The sequence below is a fragment of the Heteronotia binoei genome, chromosome 7 (genome assembly GCF_032191835.1).
Source record: "Heteronotia binoei isolate CCM8104 ecotype False Entrance Well chromosome 7, APGP_CSIRO_Hbin_v1, whole genome shotgun sequence".
NCBI lineage: Eukaryota > Metazoa > Chordata > Lepidosauria > Squamata > Gekkonidae > Heteronotia > Heteronotia binoei.
Window position 1 is genome coordinate 97,952,104 of NC_083229.1, and position 25,146 is coordinate 97,977,249.

The 25,146-nt window shown below is 43.0% G+C and overlaps 1 protein-coding gene across 1 annotated transcript; it reads left to right on the forward strand.

The window, feature by feature from the left end:
* Positions 1 to 50: 50 nt before the first annotated feature.
* Positions 51 to 23,464, forward strand: CNDP1 (carnosine dipeptidase 1). The gene is made up of 11 exons (XM_060244079.1): positions 51 to 1,526; positions 2,771 to 2,917; positions 3,616 to 3,775; positions 5,004 to 5,092; positions 9,513 to 9,710; positions 10,758 to 10,842; positions 12,136 to 12,296; positions 15,183 to 15,347; positions 15,751 to 15,892; positions 17,505 to 17,652; positions 23,031 to 23,464. Exons 1-11 carry the CDS (start codon positions 1,428 to 1,430, stop codon positions 23,122 to 23,124), a joined length of 1,488 nt encoding a protein of 495 aa, XP_060100062.1. The 5' UTR covers positions 51 to 1,427; the 3' UTR covers positions 23,125 to 23,464.
* Positions 23,465 to 25,146: the final 1,682 nt, after the last annotated feature.

A 25,146-nucleotide genomic window follows, 5' to 3' on the forward strand; every position in this document is an offset into this window, starting at 1 on the left:
GCCGCCTCGGGTTCGGCAGTGGCTATAAAGCACCCGGGAATAAGAGCCCCGGAGGATGAGAGCGCACCGGCCCGCCGGCCAAATTCAGCCTCGACCAAGGCAATAAGTAGACGAGCGCGAATTAGGCGCCGCCAGACTAGCATGTGCTTGCAAGCTTGGGGAGAGGATCGCGTAGCGTTCATGCTTGGTGAGCGGCACGTCCCTTTATGCCAGCCCCCTCTGTAAGTATTGCCTCGTCTTGTCCCATCTGGAGTTTCTCCCCCGCACTGTCGTGATACACACCGCTGGTTGTAGGACTTTGTAATGGGAATTTGGACCCAGTTCAGAATCGGTTCCTCTTTAAAACAGGAGAGGGGTTCTGACATTCGGGTTGTTTTGCAGCAATATCATTTCAGTACAGCGACTGAACTAAACAGCGGGGAGAATATCGTGAAGAGTCCCTTCCCCCCTCCCCATTAGAATCCAGCCTGACAAAGAGTTCTGGAGGATCTGAAAGCTTTCACAATCTGGCTATTCGGGTTGATCCCAATACAAGGGATTCGGGTTGATCCCAATACAAAAGCTTTTGCTTTTGAATATTCAGGGGACTCTTTTGTGACTTTAAAGACTACCAAGGTTTTAGTTCACAAAAGCTTTTGTGGACTGGGTCTGATTAAATATCAGGCATTCGAAGAAAGCTTATGCTGGAATAAAATCTTGATAGCCTTTAAAGTCCCACAAGACTCCAGTTTATTTTTGCTGTAGCAGACTGATGTGACTACTCCTCTGAAATGAAGATACATACAGATAACAACATTCCCATTTTCCAAAGTGTGCAAGTGACCTGCCTTTCCTTGCTGGACAATTGTTCACCAGAACTGACACCGAGTGGCTGGGTTGGTAACTCTGCCGTGCTGCTGTTTTAAGACAGCTGGTCTTTTCACACCGATTGAACAGGTTGGTTGTGTGCTGAAAAGGGAAGCAGGAGTGTCTGGCACCTCCACGTGGCTGGGCCTGTTTCTGCCTCTGCTAAAATTTCAGCCCCTCTAATCTAATTTGAAGGAAGTCAGCGGGGAAACCCTCCTCGATAAGGTAGGGGAAATGATGAGCTTTCTCTATGAGTTTTACTTCTTTCTTTGCTGAAATCCATTATTTGGCCTCAATATGCTCCCTGTTATTTCATGACTAAATGGTCAGAAAAGACAGGTGTCTGTAATTTTACACACAGAGTTTATCTAAATTTTGCAAAACCTATTTGCCAGTTATATTTCAGCTTCCTACCATGTGTATTAAAGTGGCTCTCCATGTTGCCATGATCTGCAGCAGTTGCTTGTGGCTTCTAGGGTACAACAAATTACAGCCAGACCATACTGCATAGGTCTGATGATGATCTCTAAAATGGTGAATCTAACCTTTATGATTTACAGATATTCCATGTATTTCTTATCATGCTGGTCCTTGATGTGAGCAAGGCCTCATCGCATCCTTCAGATGATGAGCGAAAGCTTTTCCAATACATCGATCACCATCAAGATACTTTTGTTCAGGTGGGAAAAAGTCACACAACGCATAGATTCTGCTGCGGTGGACAGATGGGGCAGGGCAGGCCAGCCCTGATCATGTTTACTTGGAAGTCTTACTCTGTTCAGTAGGACAGACAGATTTGAGTTCAGTAGCACCTTAGAGACCAACAAGAGTTTCTGGGTATAAGTTTTCAGGAAGTTCTGTTCATCAGGTTCAATGGGGAATTTGTATAGGATTCTCTGAACATATGATGCTAGAACCAGTGCTAGTGTTGGCTGTGGGGCTCCTTGCCCAGCTTTTTGCCCAGGATCAATGTAGGTGACAGAGGAGCATTGCCAGAGTGGTCTCCAGCTCACCTTTTGGGCTGTTCCATATGGCACTGCTTTCTTTCAAGAAACCCTGTTTTACTACTGCCACTAATGCAGTGTAGCAACAACAAGGCTTCCAGATGGCAGATTTCCCTGCATTTTCCCTTTTTCAGTCCCCATGGTGGCTGTTTGTCTTTCCTCCATGCATTTGCACACACGCAATGGGGTGGGCCTTTCTGAGTTTTTTAAAACAGGTAACTAACATGTCAGTGTGCCATTATTTTGATATGCTAGTTGTGGATTAGGAGACCCATGGCGCAGAGTGGTAAAGCTGCAGTACTGCAGTCCGAGCTCTCTGCTCATGACCTGAGTTTGATCCCGGCAGAAGCTGGGTTCAAGTAGCTGGCTCAAGGTTGACTCAGCCTTCCATCCTTCTGAGGTCGGTAAAATAAGTACCCAGCTTGCTGGGGGGAAAGTGTAGATGACTGAGGAAGGCAATGGCAAATCACCCCGTTAAAAAGTCTGCCTTGAAAACGTCCTGATGCAACGTCACCCTAGAGTCAGAATCGACTAGTGCTTGCACAGGGAACATCCTTTACCTTTTTCCTTTAGTTACAGATTACAAAATAAACTGAAAAAAAATGCACCCTGGAGACATGGGCAGGAGGGTGCCTACCACAGGATCAAGAGCAGGGGAGATGGCTGCTGCATGAGCAGCATCAGAAAAATCCAGACTTCCCACTCATATGGCAGCCAGTCTTTGCTGAAATCTTTCCTAAAACATCACAGTAAAGCAGGCTTGGAAGAGATGGCAGAACAGCTGAGGAAAACCTGGGTGATACACAGAAGCACATCATGCTGTGGAGGAAAAAACTGCTTTCCAAAAGCGTATTGATGATAGATAACTGTTACTAGATATTTAACATGGACACATACATGATCACTGTCTTTTCTTTCAGAGTCTGTCAGAATGGGTGGCTGTGGAGAGTGATTCCATACAGCCACACTTAAGAGGAAATATAACTGAAATGGTAAAGATAGCAGCAGACTATCTCCGGGCTTTAGGAGCTACTGTAGAGTTGAGGAACGTGAGTGCTCAAGATGAGGTATCCAGTTAAGATTTAATTTTTCTAATAAACCAAACTGTACAAACTTGTGCCAAAGGAATGTCTCTGGTTTCTTCTGATTTCACCTCAGCTGCGTGCCTCTTCAGTCACAGATAAAAGGTGCTTGCTGAGAAGGAAGGCTGGGGTTGGGTGGGTGCTCCGGGCCTTCCCAGACAGACCCTTACCAGAGTGGTGGCAGCCAGTAGAAGGCCCTCTCTGGTCCTCTGTTTGTGACAGTTATGCAGAATCATAAACCGGCCACAGTTTCAGATTTTGGAAAGTAAACGTTTTATGTTCTGTTTCTCAGAATTGTTGACATAGTTAGGGTTGTTAATCCAACCCAGAATTATCATTAGATAGATGAGAGCTCCCATAAGGCAGAAGATGAGAGGATATGATTGAAGGACAACAAATTGTCAGTAATTAATTATTAGTTGTATTTTACCACCATGGGTAATCATTTGGATTTTCTTCCTCGGGTATTTAAATGTTTTGGGATATTGGAAGGAATTTCTTCACAAAAAAATATCGGCAATTGAAAAATCTGGCTTTTTAAAGTCCTTAGAAGTTGATATCTTCCAGTAGGCATGGCCTTTCAAGAAAAAAGCTTGAATAGTGAAACTTTCAAGTACAAGTGAAGTCCAAGTTCATATAAGATTTTCAATTTCCTTTCACATTATCTCAATATCTCCCTACAGCCTTATGGCCAGAACCTTTCATTACCTCCTGTCATTCTAGCGGAGCTTGGAAATGATACTGAAAAACCCACTGTGTGTTTTTATGGACATTTGGATGTGATGCCTGCCAAAAAGGAAGATGGGTGGAAAACAGATCCCTACACATTGACTGAAATGGATGGTCTGTATGCTGTCACCGGTTTTGACACCATGCTTTTGAAGTACTCAGTGCTTTGTCTCATTTCATATTGTGGGGAAAAAAGGATTCTTCAAAATGTTACATCTGCTTATTTCTCATTAAATACCTGTGAAAAAAAGCAGTGAGATGAGACTTCAGGAGTTAGGTTGCTGTTATCTATAGTTACGATGGTTTAGGGAGCCAGGGCAACCAAAATTAGCCACTCTTAAGTATCATCAGTGATCTTAAAGGTAAAGGTTGTCCCCTGTGCAAGTACCAGTCGTTTCTGACTCTGGGGTGATGTTGCTTTCACAACTTTTTCACAGCAGACTTTTTACGGGGTGGTTTGCCATTGCCTTCCCCAGTCATCTACACTTTACCTCCAGCAAGCTGGGAACTCATTTTATCGACCTCGGAAGGATAGAAGGCTGAGTCACCCTCGAGCCGGCCACCTGAACCCAGCTTACGCTGGGATCGAACTCAGGTCGTGAGCAGAGCTTAGGACTGCAGTACTGCAGCTTTACCACTCTGCGCCATGGGGCTCTTCAGTGATCTTAGCTGTTACTTATTTTAGTTGGATCAGAACCATGCATGGTGCTTTTTCACACTGTGGGTGCCTTTCATTACAATCCTTATGGAAGCAGACAATGGAATTAATGAAATATCTGTAGCAGACAATATTATCTTGTGTATTTAGTTTAGGAATGCACAATGATGCAAGTAGGCTTTTTAGATTGTAAAGCAAGTATTTAAGCTGAAGCCTCTAATAAGCGGAATTATTATCTCATACCCACCGGGTCTTGTTAGGTTCCATGAAGACTTTGGTAATCTCATACAAGATTTAAAAATAAAACTTGGTTTTCTGAGGGAAAAAGGAGACAGTTTGGTGCAGTGTTTAAGAGCATGGACTCTAATCTGGAAGAACTGGGATTGATTCCCAATTCTTCCACATGCAGCTGCAATCACAAGTTCCCTCAGAGGTGTTCTTGAAACAGAAGTTCGGGAAAGAACTCTCTTCAGCCCCACCTACCTCACAGGGTGTCTGTCATGGGGAGGGGGAAGAGAAAGGAGATTGTTAGCTGCTTTGAGACTCCAAGCAGGATATAAATCCAGTCTCCTCCTCCTCCTGTTTTAGTCCACTGGAAACATCCCCGAACATTATGTAAAGCTATTCTGAATTCTAGCACTGTGAAAAGTTCCGAAGCTTAATGTCAGCATTCTTTATCTTAAGGAAAACTTTATGGACGTGGAACAACTGATAACAAGGGACCTGTCTTAGCCTGGATAAATGCAGTGGGGTCATTCATAGCACTAAATAAGGTAGGTTAAATCTGTATTTGTAGAAACTCAAAATTTTAAAATGTCTTGTGACATTGTATATAACTGACTAGTGCTCTGCTATGGTGTAAATCAGTAAATTAAAACAAACTTACGTATTTGTAAATTCTAGTATTTCTGAACAGCTTTGTTCTTTGTCAATGAATATAAATAGATTTTCCAGGAGAATCTGAATTGGAAATGTTTTATGATTCTTCCCCCGCCCCCGCCCCACCCTGCTGGAGGCTTTTTTCACTGTGAAGCACAGAAGCCAGTGGGGAATGCTGTAGGAAGGAAAGTATTTGCATACATTCTTCCATGCATTTGGAGATGTTGAAAAAGGGTTTCATGCTTAGGATGTAACTGCACAATACACCCAACACATGTTAGGTCAGGAGCACATGACCAGCCACACAGTCAAATGTACATCAGGGGAATTCACTTTAAAAAGTGCTCTTATTGCTGAGCAGTGCAAGGTGACACTGTAAAGGGAGAGAAGGAGCTTCCAGTTTCCCCTCTTGTCCAATATTTGTGAGCAGAAATGGTGGTGGTGGGCTTTTTGCCTCTTTTTTTCTGGGGAGGGAAACTCCTGCCCCGCATAGTGCTCCCTTGCAGCACTGAGCAAACTTTAAAGGTTAGTCTGACTGAGAGTCCAGTTTGTGCACCCATAACCCAGCATATGTCAGGCATATTGCGTAGTTTGGCCCTTAGGCATGCTTAGAAACCTGTCAGTTCATCTCATGTTGTGCTTGTGGGTCTCCAGTGGTTCAGTGAGCTGTTCAGAGGCATCCACATCAATCTGGATATGTCCTTAGTATGATTATACCAGGGTGGCTGAACTTGCTTAACGTAAGAGCTGCATAGAATCAACACCAGATGAGGGAGGGGAGGAAGAAATCAATCAATCATATAGAGGGGAGGGGGAAAGAAAGCAACTTTAACTTTAAATGCATTCTCTATGCCAGCCAACAGGGAGGTGGGGGCTTCAAGAGCTGCACAATATGTATGAAAGAGCCACATTTGGCCACCCCTGGATTATGTTATTTTCTTCCACAAATAGACATTTTTGTCACCATCCTTTTCTCCTGTTTCCTGTTGCTTCCACTTCCAATTTTTAGAAGAGCATCTAATAAAATAAAGAAAAATGTTAGAGATTTTTGAGGTGTCTCAGTTACTTAGTGTCTTACTACTTAGTGTCTCAGTTTCTGTTCATGAACCTAGCTAATCTGGTGATTGCTTGGCAAGTTACTACTACTTACTACTTAGTGTCTCAGTTTCTGTTCATGAACCTAGCTAATCTGGTGATTGCTTGGCAAGTTATATGCAACCACTGGCTGTATAGGCACAACTGGGCAGTGCTAGTCATTTTAAGGATGCATCTGGCTACAGACACATAAGATGGGACAAATAACAAGTGATATCACGCTTTATCTTGTTGGCCTGAATGGTCACGAACCCAGAAGATACTGCCTCTTCTCCACTAAATGAGATTTAGTTCTTGAACTGGGCAAAAGCAGCATTGAGCAGCTACTGTGTAGACTCAAGAGTAGAGATGGGCACAAACTGTGAAAATGCAATTCCATTCATGGTGCACTTACTGACGGAACATAAACAGTCACAGACAAAAAACCTCCAGTGCATACAAAATGAACCAGTTCCCGAAGTTCATTATGCAGTTGGATGCCCACCCCAGCATACTAGAGACACCAAATTTACAGCAGATTGGCAGCTGACTCACCTCTGACTGCCCTCCCAAGTTTGGTTAGGATTGAATTTATGGTGTCTGAGTTACACCCCCCCCCTCCCAAATAAGGTGCCCTCATACTCTATTGTTTCCAATGGAGTTTTTTTGGGGGGGCAGTAAAAAAAGCAAGGACAGAAGCCCAGCAGAACAGAAACATAATTAAAGTCCTTGAGAATCTCTCCAGTAGAAACTGAAGGTTTGTGCATTTGTGCCAACCCAACAGAAGTAGGCCAATGTGCCCTAAGACCACCCAAACCAACATACAACAACATATGTAGACATGGTAGCTCCAAGCCCTGAGATGGAAGCAGACGTGGTGACTAGAAGCCCTGAAAAGAAAGTAGATATTGTGGGTCAAAGCCCTGACAAGGAAGTAGATGTGGGGGCTTGAAAGCCCAGACACCACCTCTGACACTCAGACCCCAAAGTATGCTATGCCATTTGTAGACATGGCAGCTCCAAGCCATGGTAGTTCCTGACCCCCAAACCCTAAAGTTTGCTATCACATACATTGGTGGGTGTAAGCTCTGAGAAGGAAGCAGATGTAGATGGTGGCTGGTCACTTTTTTTTAGATGCGGTTAGAAGCCATTGGTTACGTATTTCAGATTGGCTCCAGGCAGCATCTATTTTTTTTTTTACCAGGAGGGAAAGGCATGCAATTAAACCATTATTCAAGGGAAGTGTACCAGTCAGAAACACCCCTCACATATATTGAAGGGAATTCAAACAAGGTATGTTCACCCAACAAAAACATATTCACTACAAAATTCTTAGCATACGTAATACTGCTTACAGAGCCTAGGCATGAACAGCTCTACTCAGACCTACACAAAATGGGCAATGCCTGCTACCATAATTTCATCCTCCAATATTTAGTGTCTGAATATTGTTGTGCTAGATAAATGCTTTGTAGGTCAACTCAAGTACTGGGGACAAATGCAGTAAACACCATCAGCAGGTCCAGGAGACTGAATACTCCAGGGTATATATTATTCTTTTCTGCTTCATGCTTTTTCCAGAAAGCCAAATCTCCCAACTAATATAGATTGCAACATTTGATTTAAAATTGATGTAATCTCATTTAATCAGTAGTTTGATTACATTGTCAACAGAACTCAGGGAAGACTATATGTAATAATAATAATAATAATAATAATAAATTTATTTCTACCCCGCCCTCCCCGCAAAGCGGCTCAGGGCGGCTAACAGTAAGTAATATATTAACATAAATAGTAAAACATTAGATTAGCAATTAAAATTACACATATAAAAACCCGTTAATTCAGTTAAAATACTTAATTTTACATTACATTATATATATATCTGGCAGTAATAGCTGTTCTGGCGCTGAATCTGCCAGTTTAAATGGTGTTAGAGATGGCGGTTCTTCGTTCATTGCAACTCAGCAGTCCGTATCATTATAGGCGTGTCTAAAAAGGGCAGTCTTGCAGGCCCTGCGGAACTGGTCGAGGTTCCGCAGGGCCCGCACCTCCTCCGGGAGCTGGTTCCACAGTGCAGGTGCCGCAACTGAAAAGGCTCGTACTCTGGTGTTTTGGAGTTTGGCCTCTCTCGGCCCAGGGATGGTCATTTTGTTTTTACTTGCTGACCTCAGTGCCCTCTGGGGTTCATACGGGGAGAGACGGTCCCTTAGGTAGGCAGGTCCTCGGCCATATAGGGCTTTAAAGGTAATAACCAACACTTTGTACTGGACTCGGTAGATAACTGGCAGCCAGTGCAGTCCGCGCAGCCCCGGCTGTATGTGCTCCCATTTCGGGAGCCCCAGTAACAGCCTGGCCGTCACATTCTGCACTAGCTGCAGCTTCCGAGTCCGGCACAGAGGTAGCCCCAAGTAGAGGGCATTACAGTAGTCCAATCTTGAGGTGACCGTTGCATGGATCACTGTTGCGAGGTCGCGGCGTTCCAGGAAGGGGGCCAACTGCCTTGCCCGCTTCAGATGAAAGAATGCTGACTTGGCAGTGGCTGCTATCTGGGCCTCCATTGATAATGAAGGCTCCAGTAAAACACCCAAACTCTTTACCTGGCGCACTGGTTCCAATGGTGCGCCGTCGAAGGTTGGGAGAGCTATTTCCCCTCCCTGGGCGCCGCGACCCACGCAAAGGACCTCTGTATGGTAAAGTTCACTCCCTGGTATTTCAAATTTACACTTCACCTTTGGTAGCACAACTGAATGCTTTTGGCTGGAGAGCTGCTTTTGGTCTGAACAGATGGTATTGTGCCAGATAGATAGAGTTGCCATCCTCTATATGGGGTCTGGAGATTTTCTGGAATTACAACATCTCCAGACTACAGAGATCTTTGCCCCTGGAGAATAGGGCTATTTTGGAAGGTAGCCATTTGGCATTTTGCCCTGCTGGGATCCCTTCTTTCTCCAGAAACCACCCTCCCTAGGTTCTACCCCCAGATCTCCAGGAATTTTCCTACTTGGAGTTGGCAACCCTACAGATAGACTATTGGTCTGACTTGGTTTAAAATAACTCCTCTTTTTTGTGTGTCTAAGCATGGTTTCCATTGAAGCTACATCAGTGTGCAACCTTCTGAGCTCCTCTGGGTTCAAATCATGGAAGGTGCAAATATTGGATTAGGCTGGTTAGAGAAATTATAATAGAACTTGTATTACTGGCTGTGGATTCAACCTGACCTTAAAGTTTCTTTCTTAGACTTTGCCAGTAAACGTCAAGTTTCTTCTTGAAGGCATGGAAGAAGCTGGATCCCTCGGGCTAGAAGACTTACTTAAAGAAAACGAGGGATTTTTTTCTAATGTTACATACATTGTGATTTCGGATAACATTTGGCTCAGCAATGAAAAACCAGCTCTAACATATGGAACTCGGGGGAATGCTGCCTTCTTTGTGGAGGTAAAAGAATGAAGTTATTGGACAGAAATGTTCTAATAATTATTTGTGTGGCTTTTCTGTTAGGGTGATGGGATAACATATCTAGAGTCTTGGTCATTCCATCTCTCTCATTTCTCCTCCTCCTGTTGAGTTTGGCTGTCCCAATACACGCAATCATTTTAGTATTGGTAGCTCTTTAATCCGGAGTGCTTGCACACCAGGGTGATTTTTTAGTTGTCATCTGGTTGCTGATGTGGTTCTGTATGAATTTGCCCTTGCAATGGAGATTTCACACATCCCAGAGTAATCCACTTTAGCCATGGTTTCCCTTCCACACATGATGGACGTTGAAGCCCCCTCAGCTCTGTTCTCCACATGACCCTCAGGATTGTCCACCTACCATGTTTCAGTTTGTTTGTTTGTTTGAAGAATGTTGGTAATGCTGCATAGAAATAATGCAGTTTCTTTTTTTAAAAAAATTGCAGGGATATCTTCGATGAGTGCTTCTCTTCTGTTTTCTTTTTTTTAAACATGAGTGTGAATAACACTGGATAGGAATAACACAATGCCTCTACAATCTGAAACCTGAAAAAAATCTTTCTTGAACAATCCTTTCCCTTCTGTCTAAAAGGCAGGCAATTCCCTTCTAATTTCTCCAGTGGACCAATCTCTTGCAGTGCTGATAATATGAAAGCGTAACTGAATAGCACCCTCTTCTGACCATAGTGTCTTGCCCAGAAAAGACCCTCTCCCCCCCAACCCCCCCCCCAACAAACAGATTTTTTCTGTGAAAAGAATGGTCTGTTAATGGTCTGTGCACAAATGGAGAATGACATCATGTAAAAACATGAAAAAAGCACCAGCTAGCTTTTTCACTCAGTTCTCCTCCTTACCTCTGAATACTTCTGCCTGGAGGCAACATCAGACCTTGGAATCTGTGCTGTTATTGGCCATCTGGAATAATTGACTGGCCACTGTGTGAGACAGGATGCTGGACTAGATGGACCACAGGTCTGATCCAGCAGAGCTGTTCTTGTGTTCTTATTATGCTGCCTTTCTTTCACCCAGGTAGAATGCTGTAAAAAAGATCTGCATTCAGGATCCTTTGGGGGCATCATCCATGAAGCAATGTCTGATTTGGTAGCCCTTCTTGGTAATATTTGTATAAATTTATCTAAATGATATTTTGTTAGTAATGGAGTTTACCTCCAAGTCGACCTACTTCAGATTGGTCTCCAAGATTCTAAGGTTAATTTTGATAAGCAAGATTAGAACATGTAAGGAAGGGTATAGCTCTTGAGAAGAGTCTGTGTCTGGGAAGTATTTCTGGATGTTGTGTATTGAAGAAAACAACCAACTGGTGGATACAAATTTATAGACTACGCATAAGTAATATAATAAAATTAAGAGCTAGCATACTTTGACAAAAGGTAGCTACGGAGGCTCAGGAAAGCAAAGAGAATCAAGGGCATTGCAAAATGTTCACAGATATTTTGTGCTGTTAAGGGACTTGACATTTCAGTAATCAGGTACTAAATATCATGCTAAAACCACTATAAAAAGGTAAAGGTAGTCTCCTGTGCAAGACCAGTCGTTTCCGACTCTGGGGTGACGTCGCATCACGTTCTCACGGCAGACTTTTTACAAGGTTGTTTGCCATTGCCTTCCCCTGTCATCTACACTTTCCCCTCAACAAGCTGGATACTCATTTTACTGACCTCGGAAGGACAGATGGCTGAGTCAACCTTCAGCTGGCTACCTGAACCCAGCTTCCACTGGGATTGAACTCAGGTCGTGAGCAGAGGTTAAGACTGCAGTACTGCAGCTTTACCACTCTGCGCCACTATAGCAAAATGCTAATCAGAACATGACATGATTTGGGGTTTCCAGCTCTGGGTTTGAAAATACCTGGAGATTTTGGAGCCTGAGGAGAATGGGTTTGCGGAGGGAAGTGACTTCAATTATGTATAATGTCATAAAGTCCACCTTCCAAAGCGGCCATTTTCTCTAGATGAACTGATCTGTGTTGCCTGGAAATCAGTTGTAATCCCAGGAGATTTCCGGCCACTGCTTGGAGGAGGCAGGTAACCCTAACATAATTAGATGCAAACTGTACAAGATACTTGCTGCTTTTGCTGGTACAAATCACATGATATTAACTATGGATTAGTTATTAACTTTTTTGTGTAAATCTGGCAAAAGGTGCTTTAAACAATGGCGTTTCCTTACATGTGTTTGTCATGCCATGTGAAACTTGAACTAATGTGAATGTATGTTTTAAGATAGCACTTTTTAATACCAATCATGAAAACCTCCTTAAGTCTCAGTCATTTTCTTGTTTTTTCTAAATGGGTCAGCAGAAACCTGGAGTAACCCTCACATGATTGGAGATGAGCTTGATAACAGCAACAACTTGTGTATGTATGTGTTTGTGCCTGTTCCATAGACAGTCTTGTGGATTCGTCAGGTCATATCCTGATCCCCGGAATCTATGAAGATGTTGCTGATGTTACAGATGAGGAGATGAAGCTGTATGCACCGATAGATTTTAATTTTAATGAACATAAAGCTAACATTGGTGTGAAGGAATTTCTTTATAAAACCAAGGTACAATATTTTCCATGAGTAGCATAAAACAAAAGAATCAGTGGAAAACAGACAGTTACTTTATTTGTTATTTATTAAGGATTTTGTACCTCCTCTTCCATTTATAGGGACTTATGCTAAAGCAGTCCAGTTTAGAAGCAGCTAAAATTCTTCCTTGCACAATGGGAAGGAAAGTATGGAAAGGCATATGACTCAGTTTTTTCTTCCTGTCTCAGGATACTCAAGCAGAGGATGGGGAAGAGGGTCCATTTCTAAAGAAAGATGTGAGTGTGCAGGAACATGGAGCTAAACACTGCAGCCTCTCATTCCTGACTTGCTATTCTTTGGTACTGGGAGCATTTTTGTCCATCCAGTTCCTTTACTAGAAGTTTACTTGGCTGGGAGAAAATGTTTCAAGCTCCAGAGAATAATAAGTATGGTAGTGGACAGAGTCTAGCTCCCCAGATCTATGCATGCTGGCACCTCCTCCCCCCCCCATTTTCCTCCCCCGTTTCCTCCTCCCTCCTTCCCCCCTTGTGCAGCCTCACCACCTCTTAAAGGTACAACTTGACTCCTACTTTGTTCTACTGCTTCATACCAACACGGCTTCCCACTTGGATCCATACTCCCCCCCCATCCCCCCCCCGTTTCCTTCTCCTTCCTTCGCCCCCCCTGCACAGCCTCTCTGCCTCCTCCCCCCTGTGTTTTCATCATTTTAAGACCTCAGAAGGGGCTGTGAAGCTCCTCCCAGGCCGACCCACGCCCCGGGAAGGAGGCAAAAGCCGCATCCCTCGCCACCACTGCTGCAGTTTTCTCGGCTGATCAGTGGGGGGGAGGTTGGCCTAGGAGGCACTTCCCAATCCCTTCCCCAGCCTTAAAATGGTAAAAATGGGGAGGAGGAGAAGGTGCCGCGGGGTGTGTGTGTGACGAGGCTGCATGGCCCATTGCAAACAGGCCGCGGCCCAATACTGGTTCCCAGCCGGGGGGTTGGGGACCCCTGAGTTAGATGACAGCCCTGCTAGGCATATATTTAATGAATTTTTCTATCCCTCCCCCCACACTGCCTGGGAAACTGCAACAAGACATTGAGGTGCCAGAGTAACACTCTGTAATGATCCTAGGCCTAGTGAGGCCTCAAGGCTCCAGGGATGCCTGTGTTAAAGTAGCTACAGGGCCTTAGGGTTGCCAAGTCCAATTCAAGAAATATCTGGGGACTTTGGGGGTGGAGCCAGGAGACATTGGGGGTGGAGTCATGAGTAAGGTTGGAACAAGTACAATTGAATTCCAAAGGGAGTTCTGGCCATCACATTGAAAGGGACTGCACACCTTTTCAGTGCCTTCCCTCCATTAGAAATAATGAAGGATAGGGGCACTTTCTTTGGGGACTCATAGAATTGGCCCCTCTTGTCCAATCTTTTTGAAACTTGGAGGGTGTTTTGAGGAAAGGTGTCAGATGCTATGCTGCAAATTTGGTGCATCTACCTCAAAGAACACCCCCCCACAGAGCCCCAGATAACCGTGGCTCAATTCCCCATTATTCCCTATGGGAATCATTCTCCATAGGGAATAATAGAGTGCCCAGTAGACATTCCCCCCCCCCTGCTTTCTAAAGCGAGGGGAGGGCCTCCAAACTGGGGAATCACCTGCCCCCACCTGCGGATTGGTAACCCTCCCTCTCTCTCACACACACTTACTGGGTGTGGTTCCTCCACAACTTTACTTGCTCTGAAAATGAAAGCAAAACAAACAGAGGGTCTGTGCTCTGATGAAGCTGCTGCTGACCCTTCCCCATGAAGTGCTTCCTGTTTCCTGCTCAACTTTAAAGGCACACACATTTAAAAAACAGACCTGTTTGCGGGTTTCTAAACCTGCCAGAGTTCTAGAGGTACATGGTGACTGTAGGGGCGGGGCTTCCCCCCACCGGCCAGCTGGCTTGTGGGGGGGGGTAAGCCTGTAAAACCGGGGGATCCCCCACTGGAACCTTGGGATTGGGAAGCCTACAGGGCCTGCATTTCCCAGGAGGGAAAACCTGCCCAGAGGGGTGGGACCTGGAAAGAAGGAAATAAAAGACTCAGCTAGAGAAGGAGGTTTGTTCTCTCCAGAGAGGCTGCTGTCAGGTGAGTTTTCTCTGTAAGGCTGAGCTGGAAAAAGGCTGCCGTCATGAGGGTTCCCTCATCCAAAGAGCGGTGAGTGAGTTGGAATTAGAGGAAGGGAATATATAGTTAGTTATGTCAGGGCTTTTTTTTTTTTGCACTACCTTTACTGTCCCCCCCCCCCCCCCCCGCTTTCTCTGTTGCACTAATAATAAAAACCACTTGTTATTTTCAGCATTTACAATAAACATATTGTTATCCTGCTTGTGTCCTCATGTCTCTTCGGTCATGGATAGATGTTTGTTAAGAAGAAAGTCACGGGTTGGGTGGGTGTTCTGGGGTGACCCAGACCTATACCAGAGTAGTAGCAGCCAGTAGAGGGCCCTCCCTGGTCCCCTGTGTGTGACACAGTCATATTCAAATGTTTCAATTATTACAGAATGTTAGAAATGATTGTAACTGTTATACAGTGTAAAAGAGTGGATGTAATTTTGATATTCATCTTCTGTGGATTTCCACATTGGGTCTGACCTTGTTCAGGTGAGCCTCTGGAGGCTTTCTACAGCTATTTACTGTATAGGAAAAAAAGTTCCTGATGTGAGGACTGGCCCACTTCCATCACTCCACTTCTGTTTAAAGGTCCCCTGAAGACTACCATATTGTGCAGTTCTTCAACAAGGCTACAATCCTAAGTGCAGTTCCTAAAGAAGTCCCATTGAATTCAGTAGGGCTTAATACTTGTGTATACATGCTTAAGATTGCCCTGCAAGTGAACTTTGAGTGACTAATGCCTTTATTTTATTGTATCTCTAAGGATGATATACTCTTAAACATGTGGCGTAACCCATCTCTTTCTATTCATGGGATAGAAGGAGCTTTTTCTGAACCTGGAATCAAAACAGTCATACCTTCAAAAGTAATAGGAAAATTTTCAATCCGACAAGTTCCTAATATGAAACTTTCTACTGTGGAAAGCCAGGTAATACTAGTTAATAAATATTTAATTGTTATTCAGTCTGTTTGCAAATGGATCAATGAGGACATGATTTTCAATGCCAAAGCTGTGTATTTGTACAAAAGGTACTCTTATCCGCCAAGAGAATAATACTCTACTTTCCTACTCTACAGCCTTCTTGCCTAATAATGCTTTCAGTTTCCCTGCATACCAGGACCTCTTCATAGCCTTCAGCCTGCAAGATCTTACTCCCAGACAAACTGACAACTCTTATTTCCCCAAAGCTGGACAGCAAGCCCCTCAAAACTGAATATCCCATGTTTCCATTCAGGTTTAGCCAGTCAGTACAAGTTTAATTTTTACAAAGGGAATATAATATAGATAATACGAAGATAAATCCTCTCACCATGTTTTCTCTTTTTTTAAGGTGAAAGAGCATTTAAAAAATGTATTCTCTAAAAGGAACAGCCCAAACAAACTGACTGTGTCTATGCAAGTGGGCGCAATGCCCTGGATTGCTAATATTAAGGACCTTCAGTATGAAGCAGCAAGAAGAGCAATCAAAACAGGTGTGGAGAACTTTTTTCTTGCAAAAATATTTCTTATCAATAAGCTTTTAAAGACATATACATTTTTCTGTTTTTTTAGCTAGGTGTTGGCACATTTCTGCAGGAAAAGGTTCTAACATTATAGTTGTAGATAATGGTAATTTCTGTCATGTTCCCAGATTATTGTTAAATGATTTCCTAGATTTTTATGTAGGCTTACTTCTCCTGAATGTGGAAGATTCATATGATTAACTCTTATTTTACTGTTGTGGTGTTGATTGACATATCATACACCTTGTGGTAAATCTATTGTGCTTAGGCTGTATCAACCATGTAATGATTTTTGCATTTAATTTCAAGACAGTTTCACAGCATTAAAAATACAGCAGTATAAGTGAAGAGGACAGTGAATAATGCGTTGGAAGTGAAAGACTTTACACTGTCTCTCAGCCTCAGACTTCAGAGGAGGACTAGAGAGAGTCAATTCAGGATCCTGAACAGCTTCCTTTTTACTGCTCTGATGCTATTCCTTTGATTTATAGATTGCTACTCAGTGAATCTTCCTTCTTTCAGCAGACACCTTCTCTCCACATTCTTCTCCATCTTGGCATCATGAGGGCAGGACATGTGTCTGCTTCTCTATCCATCCTAGCTAATTAGACAATCCTTTCTCTATTCTATCCTGCCTGGAATGGAGTTCCTTGCAATAAGGGACTCCTATTGGTTTTGTAAAGATGAAAGCGGCTCTGCATGTGACTGTTTCTTAGACACACATGCAAACCAGATAGATTCTGCTGTGTTATGTGCCTTGAGCATTCTGCTAACCTAGTATTCCTTTAGTGTGAACATGATATAAACATTAGAACAAAGTAGGAGTCAAGTTGCATCTTTAAGACCAACAAAGTTTTATTCAGAATGTAAGCTTTCGTGTGCTCTAAACACACTTCATCAGACAAGGAATCAGGAACAGTAAGCAGAGTTACATATAGCTGGTAGGCAGTGGTTTAGAATGCAAAATTGTACAAATTTAAGATCCAATGACAGAATAGTAAAAAAAAAAAAATAGTAAATAGTAAGAATAATAAGGCAGAATAGTAAAAAAAAAAAAAAAACACAGACCAGGGGAAGAAAAAAGCAGTGGAGTGCAGTGGCCAATTTGGTGCTCCCCCCTGATGGCGCCTGGTTCCTGTGCCCCTCTGCCCCCCCTAGATTCAGCCCTGCGTAGTTCATAAATCACTATCACAGTGGTTTCAGAAGGAATTTCTGCTGTAGCACAGGAAGGAAAAGCTGCCATTTTCAGCTTGATGCCCTTTTCTTAGTATTAAGAGGCTTGTGAGATCTCATTCATAGCTTGCTATACATTTGATTGGATAAAAGCCAGTCATATAAATCAGCTGTAACTTGACGAATAGAAAGATGTTCTTGATTTCTGAGGCATAAGTCCTGCTTCAGAATTGATTGCACTGAGACTTATAACAAGAAGCCGGAGTGTTTGTGTTCATGAGCTTGCCATTTTGAGTATTATGTCTGTGTGCATGTTGAGTGTGTGTGTTGTGCTGTATCACCAGCCAGTTACACAGTACAGTTTCATTATGTTTAAATAGGAGCATACATTTTTCCATGTATGTTTCAGTGTTTCAGCAAGATCCTGATATGATCCGGGATGGATCAACAATTCCAGTTGCCAAGATGTTTGAGGATATAACAAAGAAGAGTGTAATGATGTTTCCAATAGGAGCTGCAGATGATGGAGAGCACTCCCAGAATGAGAAAATAAACAGGTTTATCTATTGGACTTTTCCCATACATGTTATAGGAAGCAAGGGGTTCTGATGATCTCATTGTTTACATGGCCTGAAAACTATGAGAATGGGAGGGCAAACTTTTCTGCTGCAATGGAGGCATTAGTGTAGTGTGTTTACACCCTCCATTGAAGTCAATTGACTTAGAATGATGCAATTCCATTGAGAATTGCTTAGTAAATTTCATAAATATGACAAATGAACCAAGATATAAATAGTGGGTTACATCCAACCAGTTTTTCCAGTGCTAAAAAAGGAGAAAGGAATCATGGACAAAAGCCATGTGGCATATGGGGGGCTACAATAAGAAGTGGAATCAACATAGAACAAAAAAGCTGGCTGCATCCAAGCCAGTTCATCTTATGTTGTTATAACTGTGAAAAAAGTTTGATAAATAAGTACTGGATATATTTCAATTTCCTTCCACTTTCCATTTTTTTGTATGGGGAGAGGACCCTGTAAAATGTTTTCCCCCCTCCCCATGTCTCCAAAATTTCTGAAAATCTTATAACTCTTTCCCCCTCTATTATGTGTATTATGACATGATACATATGCTAGCATTGTAACGCTTTAAAGTACTGGACTAGTCGTCTTGTTTCCATGATAAGAACATAAGAGAAGCCATGTTGGATCAGGCCAGTGGCCAATCCAGTCCAACGCTCTGTGTCACACAGTGGCCAATATATGTGTGTGTGTGTATATATACACAGACACACACACACACACACACACACACACACACACACACATATATATATATATATATATATATATATATATATATATATATATATATATATATATATATATATATATATATATATACATTCATTCACACTGGCTAATAGCCACTGATGGACCTCTGCTCCATATTTTTATCCAATCCCCTCTTAAAGCTGGCTATGCTTGCAGCCACCACTTCCTGTGGCAGTGAATTCCACATGTTAATCACCCTTTGGATGAAGAAGTACTTCCTTTTATCCATTTTAAACTGACTGCTCAGCAATTTAATTGAATGCCCACGAGTTCTTGTATTGTGAGAAGGGAGAAAAGTACTTCTTTCTCTACTTTCTCCATCCCATGCATAATCTTGTAAACCTCTGTCATGTCACCCCACAGTCGACGTTTCTCCAAGCTAAAGAGCCCCAAGCGTTTTAACCTTTCTTCATAGGGAAAGTGTTCCAAACCTTTAATCATTCTAGTTGCCCTTTTCTGGACTTTTTCCAGTGCTATAATATCCTTTTTGAGGTGCGGTGACCAGAATTGTACACAGTATTCCAAATGAGACCGCACTATCAATTTATACAGGGGCATTATGATACTGGCTGATTTGTTTTCAATTCCCTTCCTAATAATTCCCAGCATGGCGTTGGCCTTTTTTATTGCAATCGCACACTATCTTGACATTTTCAGTGAGTTATCTACCACGACCCCAAGATCTCTCTCTTGGTCAGTCTCTGCCAGTTCACACCCCATCAACTTGTATTTGTAGCTGGGATTCTTGACTTCAATGTGCATTACTTTGCACTTGGCCACATTGAACTTAATCTGCCACATTGACGCCCACTCACCCAGCCTCAACAGATCCTCTCTGGTTCTCACCACCCTGAACAATTTAGTGTCATCTGCAAACTTAGCCACTTCACTGCTTACTCCCAACTCCAGATCATTAATAAACAAGTTAAAGAGCATGGGACCCAGTACTGAGCCCTGCGGCACCCCACTGCTTACCGTCCTCCACTGTGAAGACTGCCCATTTATACTCACTCTCTGCTTCCTATTAATTAGCCAGTTTTTGATCCACAAGAGGACCTGTCCTTTTACTCCATGACTCTCAAGCTTACTAAGGAGCCTTTGATGAGGAACTTTATCAAAAGCTTTCTGGTAGTCAAGATAAGCAACATCTATTGGGTCCCCTTTGTCCACATGTTTGTTCACCCCCTCAAAGAACTGTAACAAGATCTTCAAAGATCTTCCCTTACAGAACCCATGCTGAGTATTCCTCAATAACTTGTATTCATCAGTGTGCCTACTCATTCTGTCCTTGATAATGGTTTCTACCAACTTTCCCGGTATTGAAGTCAGATTGACTGTCCTGTAATTTCCTGGATCTACTCTGGAACCCTTTTTAAAGATGGGGGTGACATTTGTTACCTTCCAGTCCTCAGGAACAAAGGCAGATTTCAATGAAAGATTACACATTTTTGTCAGAAGATCCACAAGTTCAACTTTGAGTTCTTTCAGAACTCTTGGATGTATGCCATCCGGACCTGGTGACTTATTAGTTTTTAATTCGTCAATCAGTTGTAGGACCTCCTCTCTTGTCACCTCAGTTTGACTCAGGTCTTTCAACACCCCTTCCAAAATTAGTGGTTCTGGAGCGGGCAAACACTTCTCATCTTCCACAGTGAAGACTGAGGCAAAAAATACATTCAGCTTCTCAGCCATTTCCCTATCCTCCTTCAGTAATCCTTTTACCCCTTGGTCATCCAAGGGCCCCACTGCCTCCCTGGCTGGTTTCCTGCTTCTAATATATTTGAAGAATTTTTTATTGTTGGTCTTTGTTTTTTGCAATATGCTCCTCATAGTCCCTTTTTGCCTGCCTGATCACAATCTTGCATTTGATTTGCCACAGTCTGTGTTCCCTTTTATTAATCTCATTTGGACTAGCTTTCCACTGCTTAAAGGAGTCCTTCTTATCCTTTACAGCTTCCATTACTTTGTTTGTTAACCATGCAGGCCTTTTCTTATACCTGTTTGTGCCTTTCCTAACTTGTGGTATATATTTTATCTGAGGTTCTAGGATTGTAGTTTTAAATAGCCTCCAAGCTTCCCCAAGGGTTTTGACTGTATTTACCTTTCCTTTCAGTTTCCTCTTCACATGCCTTCTCATCTCAGAGAATTTTAAAGTTAAACGTGGTTGTGCTGGTCTTTTGGGGCAACTCCCTTTTATACAAATGGTGAAATCAATAACGTTATGGTCACTGCTCCCAAGCGGTGCGATCACTTTTACATCTCTTACCAAGTCTTGGGCATTACTTAGGACCAAATCCAGGATCGCCCCACCCCTGATAGGTTCTGTGACCATCTGCTCCATAGCACAGTCATTGAGAGCATCAAGAAACTCAATCTCTTTCTCTCGACCTAAACACATATTGACCCAATCAATCTGTGGGTAGTTAAAATCACCTATTACGACACAGTTATTACGTTTAGCTGCTATTTTTAATCCTTCCGTCCTATTATAATCATCCTCTATCTATTGATTTGGTGGGTGATAACAAACTCCCATAGTTAAATTTCCTTTTGGGCCCTCTATTTTGACCCAAAGCATTCCTAGAAGGGAATCTAATTCTCTGACCTCAGTCTTACTGGACTGTATACCCTCTCTGACATACAGAGCCACCCCACCTCCAACCCTTCCCTCCCTATCCTTCCGATATAACTTATATCCAGGAATCACCGTGTCCCACTGATTCTCCTCATTCCACCAAGTTTCTGAAATTCCCACAATGTCTATCTTTTCCCCTAACACTAAACATTCCAACTCACCAATTTTACTTGGAACACTTCTAGCATTTGTATACAAACATCTATAACTTCCCAGGCAAGTTAGTACCTCAACCTTCCTCCTGCTGCCTCGAGACTTTGGCAGACACTCCATACTGTTTGTCACCATCTCAGTGGACAACTCTGATCCATTACCCAGTAGAAAAGTAACAGCTAACCCTTCATCTCTTTGAGATGAGTCCTCCCGAACCAGAGACATTCCATCTCCTGTTGGCTTTCCCCCAAGATTTAATTTAAAAACTGCTCTGCCACCTTTTTGATTTTAAATGCCAGCAGCTTGGTTCCATCTGGGGACAAGTGGAAACAAAAGATTGTACAGCTCCCGCTTGTTCCAGAAAGCATCCCAGTGCCTAACAAACGTAAACCCTTCCTCCCTACACCATCGTCTCATCTACACATTGAGACTTCTAATTTGTGCCTGTCTCTCTAGCCCTGCACATGGAACAGGTAGCACTTCTGAGAAGGCTACCTTGGAGGTCCTGGCCTTAAGTCTCCTGCCTAGCAGCCTAAATTTTTCCTCCAAGATCTTATGACTGCATTTCCCCACATCGTTGGTGCCAACATGCACCATGACCACTGGCTCCTCCCCAGCACTGTCTATCAGCCTATCTACAGCACACGCAATGTCCGCTACCTTCGCACCAGGCAGGCAAGTCACCATACGGTCAATACGCAGTTTTGCCACCCAGCTGTCTACTTGTCTAAGGATCGAATCATCAACTACCAAGACCCCCCCCTCTCTCCCTGCCCGGGGATGGTTCCTTGGCGTGAAAGGATACCTGCTCACCAACTGAAGAAGAGGTCCCTTCTGAGGGCGCATTCCCCTTATCCTCAGCATGGTGCCCTGTTCCCTCTCGACCCTCATGCTCCCTGGCAGCAACAGGGCTGCCACGTTCAGAGTGGGGCTCATCTAATACGTCCCTGAGAGTCTTCTCCAAGTGCCTAACTGACTGTCTCTGCTTCTCCAGGTCAGTTATCTCGGCCTCAAGGGTACAAACTCGTTCCCTGAGTACCAGGAGCTCCTTGCATCGGGCACACACCCAAGACTTCTGTCCTGTGGGCAGATAGTCATACATGTGACACTCAGTGCAAAACACTGGAAAGCCCCCACCCCCCTGCTGGCATTTTACCTTCATGATAGCTTTTTTAAAATATACAGTCCCCTTTTAAATCCTCTTTGTTTATGTGGCTTTCCTTCTGGAGGGTCTACTTACCTTATTGGGAACACAAGGAAAATAGGGATCTGGGTTTCTGCTCCCTACACAACCCCCAGGCTAAGAGCCACAAGCTAAGAGCCCTTTAGTTCTCGCCCTTCGGCTCAGGCCTCTGGCAACGCGCAGCTTAATAATGCAAAGAGGGTGGGACCTCAGTCTGCCCCAGGAACACAGCCACTCCTGATCAATCAGCAACAATCACCTTCAGCCCACTCAAACCAAACAAACAGCAGTTACAACTACAAACTCAGAATTTTCAACTACAAACTCAGAATTTTCAGCAATCACACAGTCACACAAACTCAGAAATTCTCAGCAACTCCCCAAACCGTATAGAAACCCAAACCTCACCCTTATAGCACTTCTTATCTGCTCTCTCTCAGAGCTCTCTGAAATGATATATTACTAAAATGATATATTACTGTTTCTGAAAATCCATATATCCAGAATTCTATGTACATTCAGTTTCTGTTTAAACTCCCAAGAGTTGAGCATCTTTGGCACTGCATAAAGCAGTACAGAATCTTTAGCTTTCAGACTTCTTGATACCTTCTTGTCTTTGTCCCCAACCAGGCTCAATTACATCAATGGAACAAAAGTATTTGCCTCCTTTTTACTGGAGATCTCAAAGCTTCACAATGCTTCAAACCTGATGACTTCATCTTGATACAGCAGCGGTAAAACAAACTGGGCATCTTTTGTGCTATGTTGCTTTGTCATTGCAGTCCTTGGGTCTAGGTATGCCCCAGTATGGTATGTTTTGCTTTCCACTTTAAGTCTTGTAAATTTAGTGTGCCAGGCTGGGCAAAATTGTCATGCATCAACACTGATGACTACTGTTTTCCCTGTCTATTCTGCTATTGTACCCCTTTATGCATTTAATATCCCATAAATTTGCATCTGTAATATTATTGGTCTCTAACCATTGTAAGTCCTTTAAAATGCGTGTGAGAATAATGAATTTCTTCTTGGTATCGCTACATAATAAAGCAATGATCTGCAGCTTCCTCAAGATTCTCTTGAGTGCTATGGATGGAAAGTGTAGGCTTTCTCTCTTTCTGCAGCTGTTTAAATTGTAGTGTTGCCTCTGGCAGACCTTAAAGCATGTTAGGGCTCTCAATACCTGTTCTTGGCAATTGTAGCCTTGAAAGTCTTAGATGAGTCCTGCTTAAAATGAACATTGCCATTTTGTTGGTTAAACTAATGATTTATACTCAAAGGAAACTGTAACATTACCTCACTTAGCTTTTGACCATGTATTTTGATCATGCAGATAGCAGTGATGTTTGGCCTATGCCCATCAACATTCCAGGCCAACTCTGGCCCCTCTCCTTCAGATTCCAGCTATTTATCCTGTGGAAAAGTAGAGTGAACAAGACTGTCTGTTCGGCAGTGGCTGTAGCAGGAGTTCTGTACTGCCTTCTGCTGCTGTTAACCTTGTTAGATCTTAGTGTGCTTTTAGTAAGCTGTCTTGTGAGTTTCTTAGTCTGACATTGCAAGATGCAAATGCCCTACATAATAGGAGACTATGGATACATTTACTGGACTGGCCAAGACAAGGATGAGAATCTAAGGGCCCATAACAAACTGTGGGAGAGTAGTAGACAATTTGGAAATTATGCCCACCAATACGCTCCCCTCTAGGATTCCTGAAGAAAAGTAAGATGAGCAATACCCATTTCATTCAATCATAACTGTAGCAATTCTTTAATGTCTGCTACTGCCTTGTTATCCCTGTAGGGTTCTCCTTCAGGCTATTTGTCCCTGAATAGTAATTTTGTGGAACTAGGATTATCTGATTCAGGCATTGATTATTATCACCTACGCAAGCAGGCTAGGGCTGAGGATTTCATGTTAGGTCTGGGTTACTCCACGAATTATTAAACTAAGTGCAACTAAGTGTGTACAGTAGCATCCAAAATGCTTGCATTATCCTGCTGGAACAAATAGCTTGAAGTATTCTTTGCCAGAAACATTATGTAGCCCACAAGAAATAGGCCACGGGATGTACCAGATGCCATGGTGTACCCTGTGCCCCCTACTGCCCTGTCTGATTCAAAGGTGTAGCTTAGATAAGGAGCTGTGATTTACATGTCTGCACCCCAAAAAATGGCCACCAAATGAGAAGGGAACACTCACCAGAGAAGACCCTGATGGTGGGAAAGATTGAAGGTAAAAAAGAAGGGGGCAGTGAAAGATGAGATGGTTAGACAGTGTTATAGATGCAACAAACATGAATTTGAATGAACTTAGGAGGACGGTGGAAGATAGAAGGGCCTGGCATGCTGTGGTCCATAGGGTCACGAAGAGTCAGACTCGACTGTGCAACTGAACAACAACAACAACCCCCCAAATAACTTTTGAACTATTGACTGAGTGTAATGTGCCTGGAATACAAAATATTCTGACCAAATCATGAACTCTTCTGTGTTTTTCCTAGGACAGAGACACATATACTGCCATCTGTTGCATATTCCTTTAGTGTATCCATAAGTGATGTGGGAGATGGTAAATCTTCATATTGACAAAAAGATAAGAGAGGCTCTTGTTAAAATTAAGTCAGAGTCAACGCTATGTGGTTTTCAAGAGCATGCTAAAATTGTACTGGTGCAAGTCAACCAGCTTAAGGTTTCTGAGATCAGCAATATCCTGTCAACATCTTCATCTTCTGTTATACCTGGATCCTCTC